At 44.2% G+C, this 19,557-nt stretch overlaps 1 protein-coding gene across 1 annotated transcript in view; it reads right to left on the bottom strand.

Annotated features, from left to right (window-relative positions):
* ARHGAP31 (Rho GTPase activating protein 31) overlaps positions 1-18,908 on the bottom strand; it is an 87,878-nt gene extending 68,970 nt beyond the window's left edge. Inside the window, exon 1 of the mRNA XM_039843077.1 lies at positions 18,255-18,908. Within this exon, the coding sequence (XP_039699011.1) occupies positions 18,255-18,354 (100 nt within the window). The 5' untranslated portion in view covers positions 18,355-18,908. The remainder of the gene's footprint in view (positions 1-18,254) is intronic.
* Between the last annotated feature and the right edge of the window lie 649 nt (positions 18,909-19,557).

Below are 19,557 nucleotides of genomic sequence, written 5' to 3'. Positions count from 1 at the left end.
TTCCATCCTTCCTTTCCATCCCCTTTTCTTTTTCCCTCTTTTCTTCTTTCTTCCCTTTCCTCCCACATTAATTGAGATGCATTCATAGTGCCAGAAATCATTCTATGTTGCTAGTGTTCACATAAGAAGTACTTATATCGAAAATGGCAAAAAGGCTAAGAACGAGGCATAGAAATCCAGAGACGTGGCATGAATGCCAGCCCCTCATCTCTTCCTTATTTCTTTACTGTTTCCATTAAAACGGAAACTTCCTACATATATAAAACATAAAATGGCACATTACGTGTGAGTGCTGACCTTCTTTTGCCAAAGAACTGACTTTGCATATGTATTTTGCAGGCTCTTTGTGAAATGTCTTATCCCTAAACAGAAGAAAAACAATGCGACACCTGGAATGCCCCGAGAAAAGGGCAAACCTAAGGACAGCAGATCTCAGAAAGGAGGCATTAGAAGGTCAGGAAGGGGCCATAGGAGATAAATGGTTGGCTGGGTGTGTGACCCTCAGACCAAAAAGAAGTTTTGCTGATTTGCAGATTTAAGCAGCAGTGGTTTTCAAACTTATTTTTTTAAGCATGTAGTGCTTTGTTAGATAATTTCACCCCTGAAGCGTGAAACAAATAGCACCGAAAAAAGCAGAGTTCTCTGGCTTAAGCAGGGTGAGGGCCCCTGGAGCCCTCCCTCCAGGCCTGTCTAGTGGCCCCTGCCAGTGGAAAGGCATAGCGCAGATTTAAGCTTACCCGAACTTAAATAACCCTCAAGCCCAATTTCTTAGGATTAAAGTATGTGCTCCCAAGCAACTATTTCAGGAAGAGCCCCTAACTCAAGCCCACTCTAACTCAGGAGCTTCAGAGAGAAGAGGCAGCTGGTCAGGGACAGCAGTCTTTCCTAGAAACCCGATTACTTATCTTCAAAGCTGAGCATCCACCAAAGCAAGGCAGGGGGTGTGAAAATAGAAGGTCTGGGTTCCTAGGGAACTGGCTGGGGTTGCTGGATCGCCATGGGCTCTATTAAGTTTATCCAGTCCTAAAATAACAGTTCCGTTAAGAGAAAGTTATTCTCAAACACATATCCTTCAGCACTGGACTGGGAAATTAATCATACTTTATATTCCTTTAGCAATTCACTATGTCCTTTATCTTGTCAGATCTCCATTCCATGAGGCAAAAGGGACAGATATTATTATCTCTATTTTACAGATGAGGAAGCTAAGGCTCAGAAAGATGAAGGGAATCCCACAAGGTCACATGACAAATACCCAGGTCTTCTGATTTCCTAACCCAGAGCTGTAAACATGCAGGCTATGTACACAAATGATGCAACCTAAGGAGTAGTAAGTAAAGGTCACAGATTTGGTGTTACCAGTCCTTGGGGAATATCAGTGTCCTCATATACAGTAGGTGTAGTCATTACCTGCTTCATCCATCTCACAGGTCTGTGAAGAACAAATGAGATGATTTGGTGAAAGCACTTTGTAAGTTGCCATCTAAGGGTTAGTTACTCCCCCCTCCCCTCCCCACAATCTTGGCAGGTTCCTTGTCCTTCTATTAACTTGGATCTCATTTTTACAAACCAAAATAAAATTTGTCTCACACTCTGTTGGTATTGTGTAAGTCTCTTATGAATGTCAGCTGGTGGTAAGAGTAGCCAGCTAGACACACTTTTTCATACAACCTCAAACCCAAGCTCTCTCTTGCTCTTTTGCTTTCTCGGTTTCAGAGATTCAAGGATGCAGTGCCAAAGGTCTCCAAGAATACTTTACTCTGAACCCCAGAGAGTGGCCATTAAGACAGCTGATGTCTTAGGGTAGGCCTCAAGGGGTATGTGCATGGGGGAGGCTAGGCCTCTGCGCAGTCATCACAGGCCAGGGGTTTTGTCATCTCCTTGGCAGAATCAGAATCTGAATCTGGCAAGTTCATCTGAGAGTAATCTGTTCTCTGCAACCAAGTTCTGATGAGGGGTTCCCGGGGAGGCGACTTTGTAAAGTCAAATGGCAATTTCATTGTGTTTTATAGGAATCTACAATCGGGTCTAGGCTCTGTACAGATGAGGACCTCACCCAGGAGAGCTAGTTGCAGATGACGAGAACTGTTTGAGGAAAACAAAATCAGAGTGAAGAAAGCTGGAACAATTTAGGGAATATGTATGCTTTAACAAAATGAAAATATCTTATTGTCTTTTCAAAGTATAACATTACACATGTTCGTCATTTAAAAAAAGTTCAGACAACAGAGCAACACAACAAAGTATGCAGAAAAGAAAAGCATCCATCCAGAGAAAGCCATCGCTAATGTTTTGAGTACAGTCTTCCAGACTTTTTCTTACATATTTAGTTACCAAAATGGGATTATACTGTATATGCTGTTTTGTAAACTTTTTAACTTAAGATACTGTTGGATATCTTTCTATTCCAGTAAATATGTCATTTTAACCAGCTGTATAACAAAGGATATTTTTCTTAAGCTATGAGATAGTCTTAGGAATCCTTCTTCTTTCCTAAAGACACCATCACCTGAGCCTTTTCTCCCCTTTCAGGGGTCCCTGATGCTGGATGCTGAGAAACACACTAACCTTTATCTCTGGCCAGCACCAACAAGCAACCAGAAGACACCACCGGGACAGCTGCATATTCTCAAGCAAATTACTGTACTCTGCAGGGCCCCAGTTCTCCGTGTGTTTAATGAGAGGTTCAGATAGCGATTTTCTAAGATTCCTCCAGCTCTAACGTGACACATTAGCTTCTAGTTCATTTATCTCTGTGTTTGCCTTGGCACAGGATGATCCTGGCACTGAGTGAAAGGGGCGGCCCTGGGAGCCCCAGCTGTGCACCTGCATGATGTTCTTAAAGGCCCTGAAGAAACTGTTGGTAGTGGATGTTTGAAGCTGGCAGGGCTTGGGGAGATGTCGGGGTGTGTGGGAAGGTAACCTTAGGGAGACAGTTCTCCTGATTCCCTTCCAATGTGGCAGTTGGTGATGTCTACAGAGAAGCATCAAATTCACAGCAAATCAGTAAGCACAGCCTTTGGAGGCCATTCAGCCTTTCTTGAGCACAAGTGTCTAAACTGCATGATTTTATAATATTTGTTTTCCATTTAAAAAGTCCTTGTGCATATATTATCTCACCTAATTCTCATTCCTGTCTTTTTGATGAGGAAATTGAGATTTAGAGAGTGCGATGCTTTGCCTAACACCAGATGACAATTATCTGCTGAATGAAAACTACCCCTAAACTCCACCAGTGGATTCCTCCTTCGCCTCCACAGTCTCCACTTTGTATATCTTTGGATATACAAAGACACACGACAGATACACACATGTTCATGCAGAACACACCCTCCCTCCCCACTCTACCACCACACAGACCCGAGACTGCATCGCCCTTCCCTGGATCCATCTATTCATCCAACACACATTTAAGAGTATTATGCTAGGCACCGGTGATAAAATGATGAACCGGGAGACATGGTTCCTGATCTCACAGAGTTGACCCAGGGTCATCTAGAGTCTAGAACGAGGCATCACTGGGGCGAAGGCCAGAGTGGCGCATTCGGTGTGAGAAGAGCAATATTGGGGAGGTATAAGGTAGAATGGGAGCGGATAGGAGGGGCACCTAACCCTTCCTCACAGGGATCGGGGAAGGCATCCTGGAGGATGAGACCCAAAAGATGGGTTGGAGTTGGCGAGACTAAAGTGGAGCTAAAAAGAGAGATAGGGAGAGTGTTCTACACAGAGAGAGGAGCATGTACAAACACTTGGAGGCAATAGCAACACAGAACTTTTGAGGAACTATGAGAAGTACAGTGCAGCCGGGGTACTTATCAGGTAGGGAGGTGGTGTCCACTGAGGCTGCAAAGAAAGCAGATGTCTAAGTGTGATGGGCGGGTAAACCTTGTTGGTTATTTATAGAGTTAATTTTGTCTTGAGGGCACTGGTAAACCACTGAAGGGTTTAGTGAATGACTCAGGTGACAAGATCTCTTCAAGATATTCTTCTTTGCCCACTATAAGAATCTATGATCATAACTAATTTCTGATCTTAATTTAAGATATGCTCAGGCTACAGTTTCTAAAAAATATATAGATGTTCAACTTCAGGATACTTTTCCGTTTAGGCTGCCTCTGTTTCATCGGCTTTTGCCACTCAACCTGGGTCTTTGTGGTCTATGTCAGGCTGGCTCAGATAGAGCACTGTGATCAAGATGGCACAGATATGCTAACATGTGGACACAACAGCTTCTAATTGTTCCCTGCTCCCTGCCTCAAGCTTAACCTGGGTCCTAGACTTCAGCTGACAGAATGTGAATTGACCAGCCAACATCCCTCAGAAATACTGGAAAACACATTTGAAACATAATTAGAAGTATGTGGGCTAGCAAATTCCACCCTCATCATAAGCAAAAGGAAGCAGTATTAATATTCAATATAAATAACAGAAATTGCCAATGAAAATGATGCAAGGCTCATACAACATATTCAATAAATACTAAATCGATTAACCTGCATTTAGATGATAAGAGAAACCTTATAGGAACTTATAAAAAGGGTAAGATTTCTATGTGAAGAAATAGTTAAATTCTAGTATTTTATAAAAAGAATATATATTTGCTTGCATATGCCCAGACACTCTATGGAAAGCTTTCCAAGAAAATTTACACTAGTTGCTTCTGGGTTAAGGAACGGGAAGTTGAGGACAGAGACAGGAAGATTTTATATCATTACCCTTTAGAGTCTTTTACATTTTGAACCACGAGAATGTGATGTTTAATTTAAAAAGTAAAATTAACCTTAAAAATCTATGCATTCAGCAGAATATATGCAGTAATTCAAAAGGGTGAGATTGAGCTATAATTACAAAAATGGATACTTCTCCAAGATTTACTGTTATTTAAAACAGTATACTTCAGAACATAAGTATAACTTTATCTTTGTGTGGGGGGGGCGGAGGGGCGGACAAAAAAATCATTCGATGTGTGTATTTTTTATGTACACAGAGAAAGATCTCTGTGCTGTTCAGGACAGTAGCCATTAGCCACGTATGGCTACCTAAATTCAAATTAATTAAAACTTAAAGGTCAGTTCCTCAGTAGCACTAGCCACATTCAAGTGCTAATAGCCATATGTAGCTATTGGCTGCCATACTGGACAGTGCAGAGAAAGCTCATTTCCCTCACTGCAGAAAGTTCTGCTGACTGAACTGGTCTAGATGAACCCAGCCCGGGCTGTTAACTGATGAACAGGACTGCAAGGATGTGAGAAGGACTTTGTACATCTCCACATTGATTGATTTATTTTTTTAACAATTACTTTTATAATTTTACAAAAGAAGAGGATGGCTTGCTTCTGTGGCTGGTGTTTATTCATCAAAATTGCATCCTGCATTTTGTCAGGACTCCTGCTATTCTGTTCAGGCCTGAAGTCAAGGGACGGAAGCTTTGCCAGAGGAGCTATTCTGGTGAGGGGTAAAGGAGATGACCATTGTCTGCAGTGAACCCAAGTCTGGGAGGAGCCCCTCAGGCAGTGGCTGCCTGCTGTGCCAGTCTTGCTCCCTTCTGGGCCTCTGCTTTTCAGTCACAGGGGCAAAATCAGCTTGAGTGCCTGCCAGCAGAAGCAGAGGCTGAAGTATTTTTAGTTCTTGGAGTTCTGGAATCTGGCAGGGGTGAGGTGGGCACTGCCCAGAGAGGCCCACCTCCAAGGGACCCTGAGATCTCCCTGGAGATGGGGACATAGTAGGGTGGGGAAGAACACTGGTCTGAGGGGATGGACATCCCATAGAGGAATGGGAGCACGTAGAGCCAGGCTTGAAATGGCACCTGGGAGTGGAACTGGTAAGAACGATAAATCTGATATCTGCTTCATGCTTTTTTTTTCTTTTTTTCATCAAATAATGCTCTTTTTTGTTTCATGGTTTCTTAAGCTGGAAGAATGACAAGGATGAAGAGAAAGCCAGAAGAAAGAGATGGATGGAGTAGAAGCGTGCCAAGTAGGCAGGTGGGAAGAAATGTTACAAAAATTTTCATCTTAATAAAACTTGGATTTGAAATGCTAAACATTGCTCTGGTTATTGTCCACAAGACAGAGAGTGATGAAATGTTCTAAGATTATAAATAGATGGAATAAATTCAGAAACTCTGGGTTATAGCTGTTTAGGGCACCTCATTCTTTCTCCACCTGAAGGAAGTTTATTCCTAGACTGGGGGCCAGTTCTTTTTCGACAGTAACAAGAAAAACAGCAAAAAGGACACTAGCTTTAAATGTAGCCTGAGATTCTTCCTTCTTTATCAATCTGTTATTTAAACTGGCACATTTGTCTGCATCACTCTTTTTTCCCTGCAAGATTTAAAATGGTCATTTATTAAGCCATTCATTCTTCTAAACCTAGTCCAGGAAAGTAGGTGGCTCACGTTTTACTCTTGTTCTGCTGTTGAGAATGATGATCTTACTATACTGTTTTACACCTCAGAACCTTTGCTTATATATTGTTCCCTCTGTCTGGAATCTTCCCTTCAGGCAGAGACTGCTAAGATTCCATTCATCTTAGAAAATCCAGCTCCTCTGATTCAGAATTAATGTCATTCACTTCCTATCGTGGATTGTGTGAAAATAAATTGAGGATGTGTCCATCTCCTGCTTGGGCTTGTGAACCCCCACAGGGACAGACAATGCCTGTTCATCCCTGGGTCTCAGCTGACCCAGTGTCTGGGGCATTGTAAGTGCTTAGTAAGTGCTGATGTCCATCTCCTCCTCCTCTCCCATAATTGCCACCCTATTCCCTCTATTCACGTTATTAATATCTACTGAGCCATCTATGTGCTGTGAGGAAAACAGATTGTGGTCAGTTGAGTAATGGCACCCCAAAGAGGTCCAGATCCTTATTCCTGTAATCTGAGAACATTGCTTTATATGGCTAAAGGGGTTTTTGCAAATGTGATAAAGCTAAGAATCTCGAGATGAGGAGATTATCAGATTATCTTGGTTTATTTGATATAATCACAGGGCCTTTATAAGTGAAAGGCAGGAGAGAGAGAGAGAGAAGACCATGTGAGGATGGAGCAGAGGGAAAAAAGGCAATGTGATGAGGGGCCATTAGCCAAAGAATAAGGGCAGCCTCTATAAGCTGGAAAAGGCAAGGAAATGGATTCTAAATGCACTAAAGCTTCATTTTCCAGATTTGTAACACTCCTGAAATACAGATGGAAACTAGAAGTTTGTGGCCGTCGCTATGATTCTAGCCTTTTGCCATATCCTCGTTTTATTTTTATCTTTTCAGTTTTGTTTTTAGGTTATTTTCTTTTTCTGATTACTAAAGAAATGTAAAATTTAGAGAGTCTGCCATCGTCCCACCCCAGAAATATTTATCAACAGATAATAATTTTAAAACTAGCATTTTTATGTATCTTACCAAAGAAAATAAATAACTGCGTGTATATAAGAGAAGTCTTTTTTAAAAAGAAGAAGGCCCTAGGGACATGTGGGAACCTTGGAACATGTGTTCTCAGGTTTCTCGACTTCCACGTCTGTAGCATTATTCAGGAACCACATTCTGAGTAATGAGGCTGAAACAGGGTAAGATTTCCAATCACCAAGGAAATAATAATCATAGTTAACACTTACAGAAGGTTTACTATATTCCAGGTAGTACACTAGTTCATTTAACACTCATAATGACCCTGCGCCCTCAGTACTGTTATTATCATCATCTCTACTTTATAGAGGAGGAAATTGAAGCACAGAGAGGTTTGGCAGCTTGTCCATAGTCACAAGGCTAGCATGCAGTAGAGCTGGGACTTGAACCAAGGCAGATCCCAGCAAGAAGCTGCAGGCTAACCACATTACAACTGCATTTATTAAGACAGAAAAGCAAACTGACAGACTTTATGCAGATTTTTTAAAATAAGGATTGAAACAAAAGGGCTTTATGAACAATTCTATGAATTAGGACACCCCATTCCCATAATGATTTTAACAGTTTTTTTCCAATTTAAATAGTAAAAATACATGTTCACTGTTGAAAATTTGGGCAATATAAAAAATATAACAAAGAAAATAAAAATCATGTGGTTTCACTTAGTTGCTTTTTTTCTATGGGCTAAGTCAATGTTTTTCAAAGTAGGTCAAAGATATCAGAATCACCTGGAGCTCATCTTTAAAAATGTGGATTCCTGGGCCCCACTTGAGACCTACAAAAGCAGAATCTCTGAGGGACTGATATACAACCACCCTTTACAGCATGCAGCTCTATCAACTGTAGAACTCATTCAGTGGAATCACACTCCTCCACAGACCCAGATACTTCAGGACTTCTGCAAATGCCCACTTGAAACTTTCAATAAAATGTCCATATTGTTTCAAGGAATCCAAAATGGAACTTAAGGGATATTCCCAATACTCTTTGTAGTGTACTAATAGTATATTAAATTTAACTAATATTTTTAAATTTTTAAATTAAATTAAACTTTAAAAGCAAAATTAAAAACTACATTTTTAGTTGTTCTTATGCCCAGTAAAGTTTGAGTATCTGCCCAAGGCTTAGAAAGAGAAGTCCAGTATTCTTGGACCCAGAATTTAAAATTCATACTCTCCCCACCTCTGGGCTTCCCCCTCCCCACCCCACTCCCACACACACATCCTTTCCTTTTGAAAACCAAATGTCTTTAGGGACAGTAAAGAAAGAGGAACTGAGGAAATCATGAACCATTTGAAAGTCTCGCTTGGGGTGAGGGAAACCAGACTGCTCGATGAGTAAATTTTCCTGAACTTTACTACGGGTTCTGTGTCCAGGGTCCAAACAGCTTTAACATAGCCCCTGAGGGGGGCTTTGTGTCCTCAGCTCAGCCGGATTAGGAACCTTGCATCTAGCTGTGCTTTTCTAGAAAGCAAAATGGCTCCTCTCCATTAACACCAGACCCATGTTCTAGCTATTAGCCAAACAAAGGATTTTCCAAATATGGACCCAAAAAAGCATGTGCACTTTGAAGGCCTAAATGAAGCTTAAATAGCTAAAACTTATTTAAAAGAAAGCCAACAATTGACGCCAAAAGCGTGAGTCCTTAAAGAACAGAACAGCAAGACAAAAGCCAGAAAGAGGAACAAAAATATGCATTGTAGGGGAGGGGTAAGCAGGGAGGTGTAGATTTATATGGAAGAGTTGACATCATTGTTTCCCAATAATACTCAGCATGCAGGAAACAGATGGGAAAGAAGTGGTGGAAGGGGCTACTTATGGTAACAGGGCATGCTCTCTGCTTAGAATCCTGCCAGTTGGAGCCTAAATGTTTTACTTTGAAAAATTGGGGATGGGAACTCCACTGCCAGAAGTTTTATCAAAGTCTAACTAAATCCTACTGAACTTATCACCTTGGCAATGCATGGTAAAATAGAGCTATGCATATCAGACCCTGATTTACCACCAGCATACCTGTAGCTATTTGGGACCAGAGGACACAAAACCATGGAAGGAGAATTTAATGTCAGACAGACATGGTTTGAGACCTGCTTCTCCCCTTTTCTGGCTGGGTGACAGTAGGGCAGTTAGTTAACCTCTCTGAGTTGGTCAACATATATAAAATGGGTAACAAACAGAACTTTCCCCAGACAGTAGGGAGAGGTCAAGATTTCACATTTATGCCATACTGCTAGATTTATAACTAGGGTTGTCAGTGAACATCATTTTTAAAAGTTTTATTTTTTAATAGAATCCCCCATTCTCCTGTCCTTGAGTAGGGCACGGACACAGCCGGACCAATTGCCATTCTTATTATTATCAGCTGTTCTGCTTTCTCCTGAGGACAGGTTCACTCTCCTGCCACTGAAGACAGTTTCTGTCACCTCATCCAGGTTCCCCCTAACCAAGCCTGCCAACTATAAGTCACTTTCAACTACCATTTCCAGAGTTTAAATATCATCTCCATTCCCCATCCTGCCTCTGTGCAAGAGGGTGTGACCAAGTGTCAGGCAACCAACCACGTGGCTTCCTGGCTGAGGAAACCAACCGTCCCCTCTTCCCATATGTCCGTCATTCTAATCACAGGTAAGATGATGTTTGTTTATCATTTTGTTAATAATCTGCTCTGATGGTTTTCTTTCACTCAGTTTGCCCCACATGTTAACATCCTCTGCTTGCACATCCTCCAGAGCCCTCATTTCATTCTTCTTTGTACTTCTTTTAGTTATGCTTCTGTCTTACGACCATGAGCCCACTAGGCTGAAAGCAATTTGAGAGCATCTTTATAACCCAACAGTGTCTAGCACATTACAGTCCCATTAAATATCTGTTGCATTGAATTGAAAGCCCTATACAACATGATTTCTGAATAAAACAGAAAGAGCCAGGGAAAGAAATATGCATAATTACACAAATTAGCTCAACTGCTTTTCATGAAGGCTATAGATTTAGTATATCATATCAAACTGTTTTCTGGTGTCTATAACAGTAAAAGCTGATATATGTTGCCTTTTAGGGGGTGACATTCACTCCTCTCCCCCTGGAGGTAGCAGGGAGGGAGCTCCCAAGGGCATTCTGGACCAGCATCAGGCCATGGGCGTGGTACCAGGGCATGGTATGCATCAGCCAAGCTTGCACCAGAACAAAGAGTGTCTGAGACTCTATCCCAGAAACTCAGTTGGTTCTGGGGCCCCGCCAAGAATGTGGCTCATACCAAGGAGTGACTGGGTAAGGAGTAAGGCACTCATACAAGGAATAAGGCACTAGGAAAAGGCAGTGTTTCTGGGCATCCTGCGCAAAGTTTAGCTCAGTTGCTATCTGAGAGTAGTCATGAGCCCTGAAGGGAAACCTTAAACAATCTTAGATTCCTGATATTCCAGCACATCAGCAATGTCCTCAGTCTCAAGTTTCCTAGAAGGGCTCTAACATTGGCTTTCTTAAGCAGGAAATAAGGCCAATCAATCAACTGCTGTGTGTTGGCCACAGGGCTCAACCTGAGCTGCACAGTGAGCTACCAAATCTGTGTGAACTGCTGAATGCCACCTGCCCTCAGCAGAGCTCACCATCGACCTGCACACACAAAACCAGTTAGAAAACATAATTAACAGGTAGAATGAAGACCAAATCAGGTGCCTCTGAATCTAAAGCAGCAGGTGTTCCAATAAGGAAAAAGGATCATGGCTGCAGTGGGCAGGTCTGGCTGGACTTGAAAGCTGGTAGATTTCAAATAAATATGCATGTGTGAAAAGTGCCTTGCAGAGGGTAAAATGCTATGCAAATATGAGTTATTATTACTATTAATGATCTAGGCTGGGTCGAGAACAAAGCAAAGGGAAAACAAGCCTTTTTTTTTTTTTTTTTTTTTTTGCCAAATTATGAAATATGCTATTTTGGGAGACTGTGTACATGCCTAAGACCATGGCCTTGAGAGTCAGACAGATCTGGATTTAAATTCTGTCTTTCTTATCTTCATAAGCTTGACAAGTGATTTATCCTCTTCCATCTCAGTTGTCTCCTCTGTCAAATGAGGATTAAAAATGCCCAATTTTACAGATGTCAAAAATATTACTTTGTGTGTATAAAGTGGCTGGCAGATAGTAATCAATCAATGCAGACAGTAACTCTAACTACTAATAAAATTAACAAATGAGTCTGATTTGGGACTCAGCTTTCATTCTTGGGTCCTCTTCTTCTTTCTTGAATCATCCAGCAGCCTAATGTTCTTAATCTTTCTCTATCAAAAGTTGCTCTTAGAAAAAAATCTAGTACCAGTGCCTATGCTCCTCTAAATTGCAGTTAGTGTGTTTCCCCCAGGGGTCCTTTATTTTAAGCCTCAGCTAAAACTGCATCCTGGGGGGAAGATTAGAGAGACAAGGGGTGCTATCTGGACTCCTGAGGTCCCATCAGGCTGTGGCTCCACCTCAATCAGGACTTGAGGCCAGCCCTTTGAGGGAAGAACACCAAGACCAATTAAACTCAAGCATGGCATTTGTGCAGGGGCATAAAGAGACATAGCTCAGAAAACTGGGTGTGACATGCACCCATAAGCAAAAAGAAAATTAATTTGAAGGGTGGAGATAAGTGGAAAAAATGCCACATTGACTTAAATACATGGCAAGCAATGAGTGAAAACAACAACAACAAAAAGCAAAAAACCAAAAAAGCACATAGTTCCATGTTCCTGGGCCTCAAGACTGTGAAGGAATTAACCACACAGAGGGAAGTGGAGTCCTGAGACCCAGAGGCCAGGCTGGGCCTGTGCTCAGCTTGATCAGTCTGTTCTGGAGGGAATGAGCACCAAGTAGCCCCAACCAGAAGGGTCTATCACGACTCTGTTACAAAAAATAGTTAGCTGCAATATTGACTGGAAAAGGAATGGGGGAGGGTGCCTCTTACCCCCAGACTTGGTCCTGGGTCTTTCAGCCCTGCCTCCTCCTTCCATCCACTGTCGCACAGCCACACACAGCCACGAAAATCCCAGGAAACTTTCTGCAGTTAGGTGATTCTCAGGAACAAACAGTCTCCAGCAAGGGCTTCCGAACTATCTTGGTCAACCAGCTTCTGAATTCAGAAGGTGTTCTCCCCTCCTCCCCACTCCCACAGAAAAGGCTTCCAGGGTAGCCCACAGATGTCCATTGGATTTAGAGGGAAAATTTAAAGAATACATGAAAAACTCAGCCCTAACAGCATTGGTGAGCTCATCCACCATTAAAAGCATCGGCTGAGGGAAAATGTGTTCCTAGTTTTAGTGTTTCCTTTTGCCCCAGCACAAGACCAGGCCTCTAGCTCCCTTTTGCCCCAGCGGATGGTCCACTTGGCTCCAGGGCAGATCTGGGACAACAGGGGAGTGAGCTTCCTTAGAAGCCCCTACGTCAGGGCCTCCTGAGGCTGGAAGGCATCTGGGTAGCTGCCAGTGGGGGAGGGTAAGAGTGAAGGAAGGGCGAGGCTATGCTTGTGGTCAAGGGGCTCTTGGCAGAGGTCTAGAGAGTGGGCTGGAGGGAGGGCTGTGGGTAGGTGGAAGTGGCTGTTTCTATTCTCTGTGGGTTGTTTGTCATATCCAGACTATATTCAGTAAGTTACAGTCAGGCTGCAGTTTGCTCCAGGTTTAAAGTATTAATTCTCCTCCTTTGGTTCTTCCTGTTTCACTCTGGAAGCCCAGATTTGGGGATGCCCCTCCTTGAAACTCAAGCCCACGACATTGCTGTTTTATCTCCACAAACTCCACCTCCAGGTCTTGTCTTCTTTTTCAGTTCTCTGTGGGTCTGGCAGTGGCTGGTATCTTTCTCAGATCTTTCTGAGAGCCCTTTAGTTTTGGGTTGACATTCTGATCTTCCACCACTGTAAACCAGTGGTCTGGGAAAGCACTGCATGAACTGGCCTCTCCATTCAGTAGGGCAGCCAATCTTCCCGTCGCTCTTGGTGACTGATTAACCCACCTGACCATATCATTTACTCATTTCGTTGGAGGCTTCATCCATTCAGACATAGATAGTATTTGGTTATGCTAGGGCAAGTCCAAGGAGTTATATAACAATCTCTACATTTATAGCCTACCATATGCATGCCCTCTACTAAGTGCTTTGCCCATATTAACTCATCTATCTTCACTTAAGTCCTCTTATTCCAATTTCAAAAATGGGGAAACTGAGGCCCAGAGGGGTACTTGCTCCAGGGTCACTCAACTGGGGATAGGCAAAGCTGGGATTATCTTTCAGGCAGTAAGTTTCTGGAACTCCTAACAGGAGCCCCCAGCAGGGGCAACTGATTTGGGAGGCTCATGTAAGGTTTCCAGAAGTAGCTGAAACCCAAATGATGAAGAGTTAGCCTGGGAAGGTGTGAGAATGATGTGCCCGTCAAGATGCTGAGAAAGAAATAATTAAGCCACAGAGATTATCTGGCCCTGGTTCTCCATTCATTAAATCTTATCTTGAACAAAAAAAAATATTTACCTTCCTTGCTAAGACTTCGCTCCTGTTTATATTTGTATATCTCATCTATTTAATTGTGAAAAAGCTTTCACATTTTTCTCCTTCAGTTTTTCCTTCAGTCATGACAGCCAACTTCAAAGCTTAATTGAGCCACTGGTCTCCAAAAGTTTGTTCATATTCCTTAGACTGTACATTTCTTGAGTCTGGGGTTCATGTGTCTTTCTTTCCCATAGTACCTATTACACAGTGCCTTAATACATATTTGTTACATAAATGAATAAACAAAGTGATAGAATGATTTAGCCTCAGAAATGTATAACATCTAAAAGTGCCCATTGCGTTATCCTTGTGCTTTGAAATACTGGAGCTATCTTACTCTCATTAAACTTAAAATTATATTTATAATGAGCATCCCTCGAATGCATATTTTTTCATTTTTCAATCTGATAACAACTAGAAAAAAGTCTTCAGAAATAAAAAGGCTCACAGTTCTTATCAAATGTTCAGAAGCTGCATTCTGAACAGTCTAGGCTTCTTATCTAGGGGTGAAATAGTCTGTAAACCCCTACACTGTACTATGGGAAAGAAAGACACATGAACCCCAGACTCAAGAAATGTACAGTCTAAGGAATATGAACAAACTTTTGGAGACCAGTGGCTCAATTAAGCTTTGAGTGGTTCTCAAGTCTGCCCACATTTCAGAATCATCGGACTTTGAAAACGCACCCATGCCTGGGCACCAAGAGACTCTGATTTAATTGGTCTGAGAGGGGGCCTAGGCATCAACTTTTTTTTCTTTAAAGCTTCTCACATGATTCTAATGTGCCACTTTCGTGCTGAACCACTGGGCCAGAGCGATATCATTTTTTACCAAGGTGTGAGTAAAATGACAAAAATTGAAAAAGTCCTTAGAGTGGGGCCAGCACAGAGGCAGAAGACAGCTTTCCTGACCACACTCCCTTACTCGTCCCTTGACATCTCCCAGCACTCTGGGAAGACCCAGCACGCTTGGCTCAGAGGGGCGAGGTAGGAAATGCTCAAGGATGCACTCTAGCCTCACAGGACTTCACCCACAGCCTCCCAACCGCAGGCGACAAAATGTGGTTTTCATTACATAGCTGGAAGCAAAGGCCTTCATATACAGTGGTCCAAAAGAAGAAAGAAAACTACTATTTTCAGCATTAGCAGTGAGGAAGGGATGATCTTCTCCTTCTATTCCAGACGGGAAGAGAAAGTTATCTGGTTCTCAGGAGAGAGCCGGGGGTTGGGGCAGCAGCCACTGTGCTGGAGGGAAGTGAAAAAGGCTCCCGCCAAGTTGGCCAGGAGAAACTTCGTGCCATTCTTGGGTGTTCTCACCAGGCTGGAGAAAAGTGGTTAAAGCAACAGAAAGGGGAAATTGTCCTTCACATTAGGCCTATGTGCAGCTAGAGACGATCAACAGCATGGTCTGAATTTGGCACCTATGTGGATGCCCGCAGAAACTGTATATACAATTTGAGTGTGTGTGTTTTTCTAAGGGAAAGGGTTTCTGTTTTTCATCAGCTTCCTAAAGATTAAGGATGACAACTGGCCCTGAGCAACATCCGCTCTAAGCTGAACACCTATTTGTCACCCACACACCCTGCCCTGTCAGATTTGTCCAACGGAAGGTAGGAGGGCTGAGCCACAGCAAATTACATTAGGAGATGGCATTCATCCTCCGTGCTCAGCCTCAGGGGTGTAGCTTTCCCATGTTTAGAGGGCCTGAGCACAGCTAATGGTCACCAGCTTTGTCCTCCACCCCAGTTTGGGGCCTTCCCTCCCTGTTCAAACACACTGGCTCTTTTGGTTTCTTCATATCTCTGTTCTTTCCTTCTGCCAAGTACTCCCAGACCTCGATCTATTTTTCTCTGTCTCTTCCCAGGTCCATCATGCTACCCCTGCCCTTTAAGGTTAAGTAATCATGACGTCAGCCTTCTGAGGTCCTCCCCAGCCTTCTGGCTTCTAGTTACCGTGCGGATTTGTCACACTCTGGATTCTAGGCTGAACTTCCAAGGTGGTGCAGGCAAAGGGGCAGTGCCCACGTCAGCTTTTCCTCCTTGAAAGCAGAGTCCAGGCCTTGGGCTTAATTGTCTATTAACCAATACATGTTTCAGAAAGTCCTCAAAGAGGACATACTGTTTTAGAAAGAGAAAGTGTTAGCCCTGACTTTGTTAATTGATGCTACACTATGAAAAAATAAGAGCCAACTACCTAAATAGTTTCAGATGTGGGGAAAAATAAATCCTAATTACTCTTATTTACGTAAGCCATTTATTATGTATGCCCAGTTCCTACATGGCACAATAAGGCATTAAGTGGGTCAGTTTCCTTTTTGTTTCAAAGCTGAACTCTATTCAGGTATGTCAGTCAGTCTTGAAAGTCTGCTGATCCTGTGGCAGGGCTGTCTGCTTTCAATTTAGGGGAAAAAAATCATTAGAGGAGAATGTTGGCCTAGACCTGGAAGCCAGGGAGGAGAGAGGAACCCAATAGGCCAGGGCCCTCTGCATCCTTCATGATTAACTGTGCGACCTTAGGTAGGTCAGTTTACCTCTCTGGGCTTTCTCCCCTCCTTCCCAGGGCAGGAAACACCGGGGACTGGTTTTCAATTTTTCTTCAAGCAGTAACCCCCTCTTTTTTTTTCCAAATGAAACATATAGAATCCCAAAAGATAAAGCAAGTGAAAGAAAAGCTGCCTAAAGCTGTCTTTGAGGAGTCTTCACAAAATCCTGGGGTTCCTGGCTCATCCTATGATCTATGACATTGTAATAATGAGGTGGGACTGGCAGGCACCCCCATGCAACTTTCACAGCTTTGGAAGGAGGGCCCAGAATAACACCCATGTTGTGGAAGGTTGGAGCCTCAGGAGCGCTGGTAGTATGTATACCTGGATGGCAGCCTGAAGGCCACTGCAGAAACAGGGGGAGGGACTATTCATTCTGAACTTCTGAGGGTAGTTGCTACCATGCAGACTTGAGTTCTCTCACATTAAAAAATAACTCAATCCAAGCGATTTTCTTTCAAGTCTACCTCTCCAGATTGTTGGAGAGGATGAAATGAATTGACTTGGTTATGCCTCACTTTCAAAAGAGGCAGCTTTGAAACCTGTGGTCCCCCAAGCTCTAAAATACTAAGCCATTTGCCCTAATGACACAGCAGACTCTGAACTCCAGAATACCACAGGAGTATCACACCACTGCAAATTACTAGGTGGTGCTCAGTCTCTAAAAAACGGAATTGAAACAAAAGCCTTGCACTGTTTGAGAGATGTACATTTGATATGAGCTAATTACATAGTTTTTGAGATTATTTTCCTGGAGGCAAAACTATCTACCCAGTTAAACAGCCCTTAACTTTCCTCTTTTGTTGTATCTGTGTATCAACACAGGCCCCATATAATGGATGATTTTCTCTCATTTAAATTTCTGAAGACAAGGCCTTTTTGTCACGGGTAAATGCAGGGCCGGTCAACCTTACAAAAGGAGTCATTTAATGCTCAATTTCCCCAAGCTTCCTATGATTAAAAACTTCTAACCTCAAGTGCTGTTACTGTATTTTAGATTGTTTTCGTTCCCCCTCCCCAACAAATATTTAAATGATCTCTATCCTGCAGGATTCCTTCTTTTTTTTTCTAATCTGATTTGGAAAACAGAGACCCTCTCCTTTTCTTTTACATATCCTCAACAATTTTAAATTCGAGGCCCTCTGACCCTTTTACAAAACACTCTTCTTGTCTGACACACTAAATGCTGATCTGAAAGCAAAGAGGAGGTAAAGGGTCTGGAGGGTTGGGAAGGGGAGGGAGGGAGGTACTGTATATTTGGCATCAGTTCAGAAATTTAGAAAATGTTTGTGCAACCACTCCCCCAGCCAGGATCCACCGCACCCCCTGCCTTCCAGCACATTAATAAAAAAAGATGTGAGCGATGAAACTGGAGAGCCCGGGAGGGACACCCAAGGTGGTCATAATAGTGAACCCAGAGAAGCCCACTGATCACCATCCCACATGTCCAGCCCTCATCCCTCCCTTCCGATATCCAAAGTTTTCTATCAAGGTCTCTGGAGCTCCCACCCCCACCCCCCAGAGGTGGCCAGTTAAACTCATAGCAGCACCGCCCACTAACGGCTTGTGGGAGACAAACGGAAGGACTGACACCACCTCTACATGTCGGAGTGGCAGCGTTGTGCACCTTAGGAATCATATTGTTCTTTAAAAAAAAAAAGTAAATGAGCACTGACCTGGGGCCATTAACTTGTGAACTAGATCTAATACCCCATGAGTCCATCTCTCCCGCAAACAAAAGAAGTTAAAATATGTACACACACACACACACACACACACACACACACACACACGCTAAGGCACATTACCATCTTGTCCTGAGCTTTCCAGATATTCGGTCAGGTCACAGCCAAATGCACTGGCGGCTCCCTTTCGTTTCAGCTTCTGCTTGGCACCCTTGTTCTTCATGAGTTAGTCCCAAAGAGGTTGCCCCTCCGTCTCTCCCTCCCCTCTGCTTGGCACCGCGCCGAAGATGGTCTCCGGGGTTAGATCGCCCGCTGCGGCGCGCCTCTGGGGGGCCGCATGGGCATCCAGAAGAACTTGGGCCCGGGGCAGTGCGCACCGACCCCGCGCGGCGCGGAGCCTGAAATCCACCGCGCGCTCCTCCAGGGCCGCGGTGCCGCCGGAGGCCGTGCAGAGCTGGCAGCTGCGGGCCGCTTCTCTTGGGAGTGTCACTTCCTCGCTTGGAGTCCCGGGGACTTTCACAGGCTCCTGCGGTGTCTTCGGGTGTTTTCCTCCGCTTGGGAGGGAGGGAGGGAGGGAGGGAGGGCGAGCTCGGCTCTCCGCCTTTCTAGGCGCCCCGGAAAGGACGCGAGCGCGGGGATCGCGGCGGCCGCAGGGGGCGAGGAGACCGCGCGGGGCTGCGTGGGGTCCTCTTCCCGGCGCCCGCTGTCTTGCCTTCAGACGGCTTCGGTGAAACGAAAAGCAAGCATCCTGTCCCTCTCGCCCGCCCTCACGCCTTCCTTTTTTTCCTGTCTTACAAATCCTAGGATCATCCAGCTCAGGAAATGCTGGAAGGAAGTTAGCGAGGGAGGGGGGCGGAGGGTGGAAATTTTTGGCAGCTCTGTGCCTGAGTGTGTACGGAGCGGAGGAAGTAGGTGGGTGGGTGGAGGACTCCCGGGTGGGGGAGAGAACGCGCTCCTCGCCGAGCTGCTCGGCGGCTCGGGAGATAACTGGGCAGCTCGGGAGGAAATCGCCGCTCTCGGTGGAGGACCGGCCGCCCGAGCCGCCAGCTTCCTGCCCCACCGACGGCGCTTTGAAGAGTCAGGCGGAGGCGCGCTGGCTTTCTGGACGGAGGGGACTAGGTGGGACTGAAAAAAAGTTCTGCCTTGTTTTCATCCTCCTTGTCATCATCTCTTTGACACTTTCTATTTCGGTGCCTGCCTTCTCCTAAACAAATCTTTCAAGAGTAACGACAGACACAAAGACAGGGATTCCCGCGGTGAAATCTGACAGGGCGCGGTGTCCGCCGGCCAGGCATCTTCCTCCCGGCCCCAGGTACCCCCAACCCAGCTGATGCCCCTCCCACGTTGAGGGGAGGCTAGAGGCTGTGGCTTTGTAACCACTGCCCAGGAAATCTGATTTCTGATTACGGATTCCAGTACACACACA

Source organism: Pteropus medius, unplaced genomic scaffold (genome assembly GCF_902729225.1).
Source record: "Pteropus medius unplaced genomic scaffold, Ma_sr-lr_union100, whole genome shotgun sequence".
Lineage (NCBI taxonomy): Eukaryota > Metazoa > Chordata > Mammalia > Chiroptera > Pteropodidae > Pteropus > Pteropus medius.
Note: the sequence above shows the minus strand (reverse complement) of the source record. Positions and strands in the feature narration are given on the sequence as shown.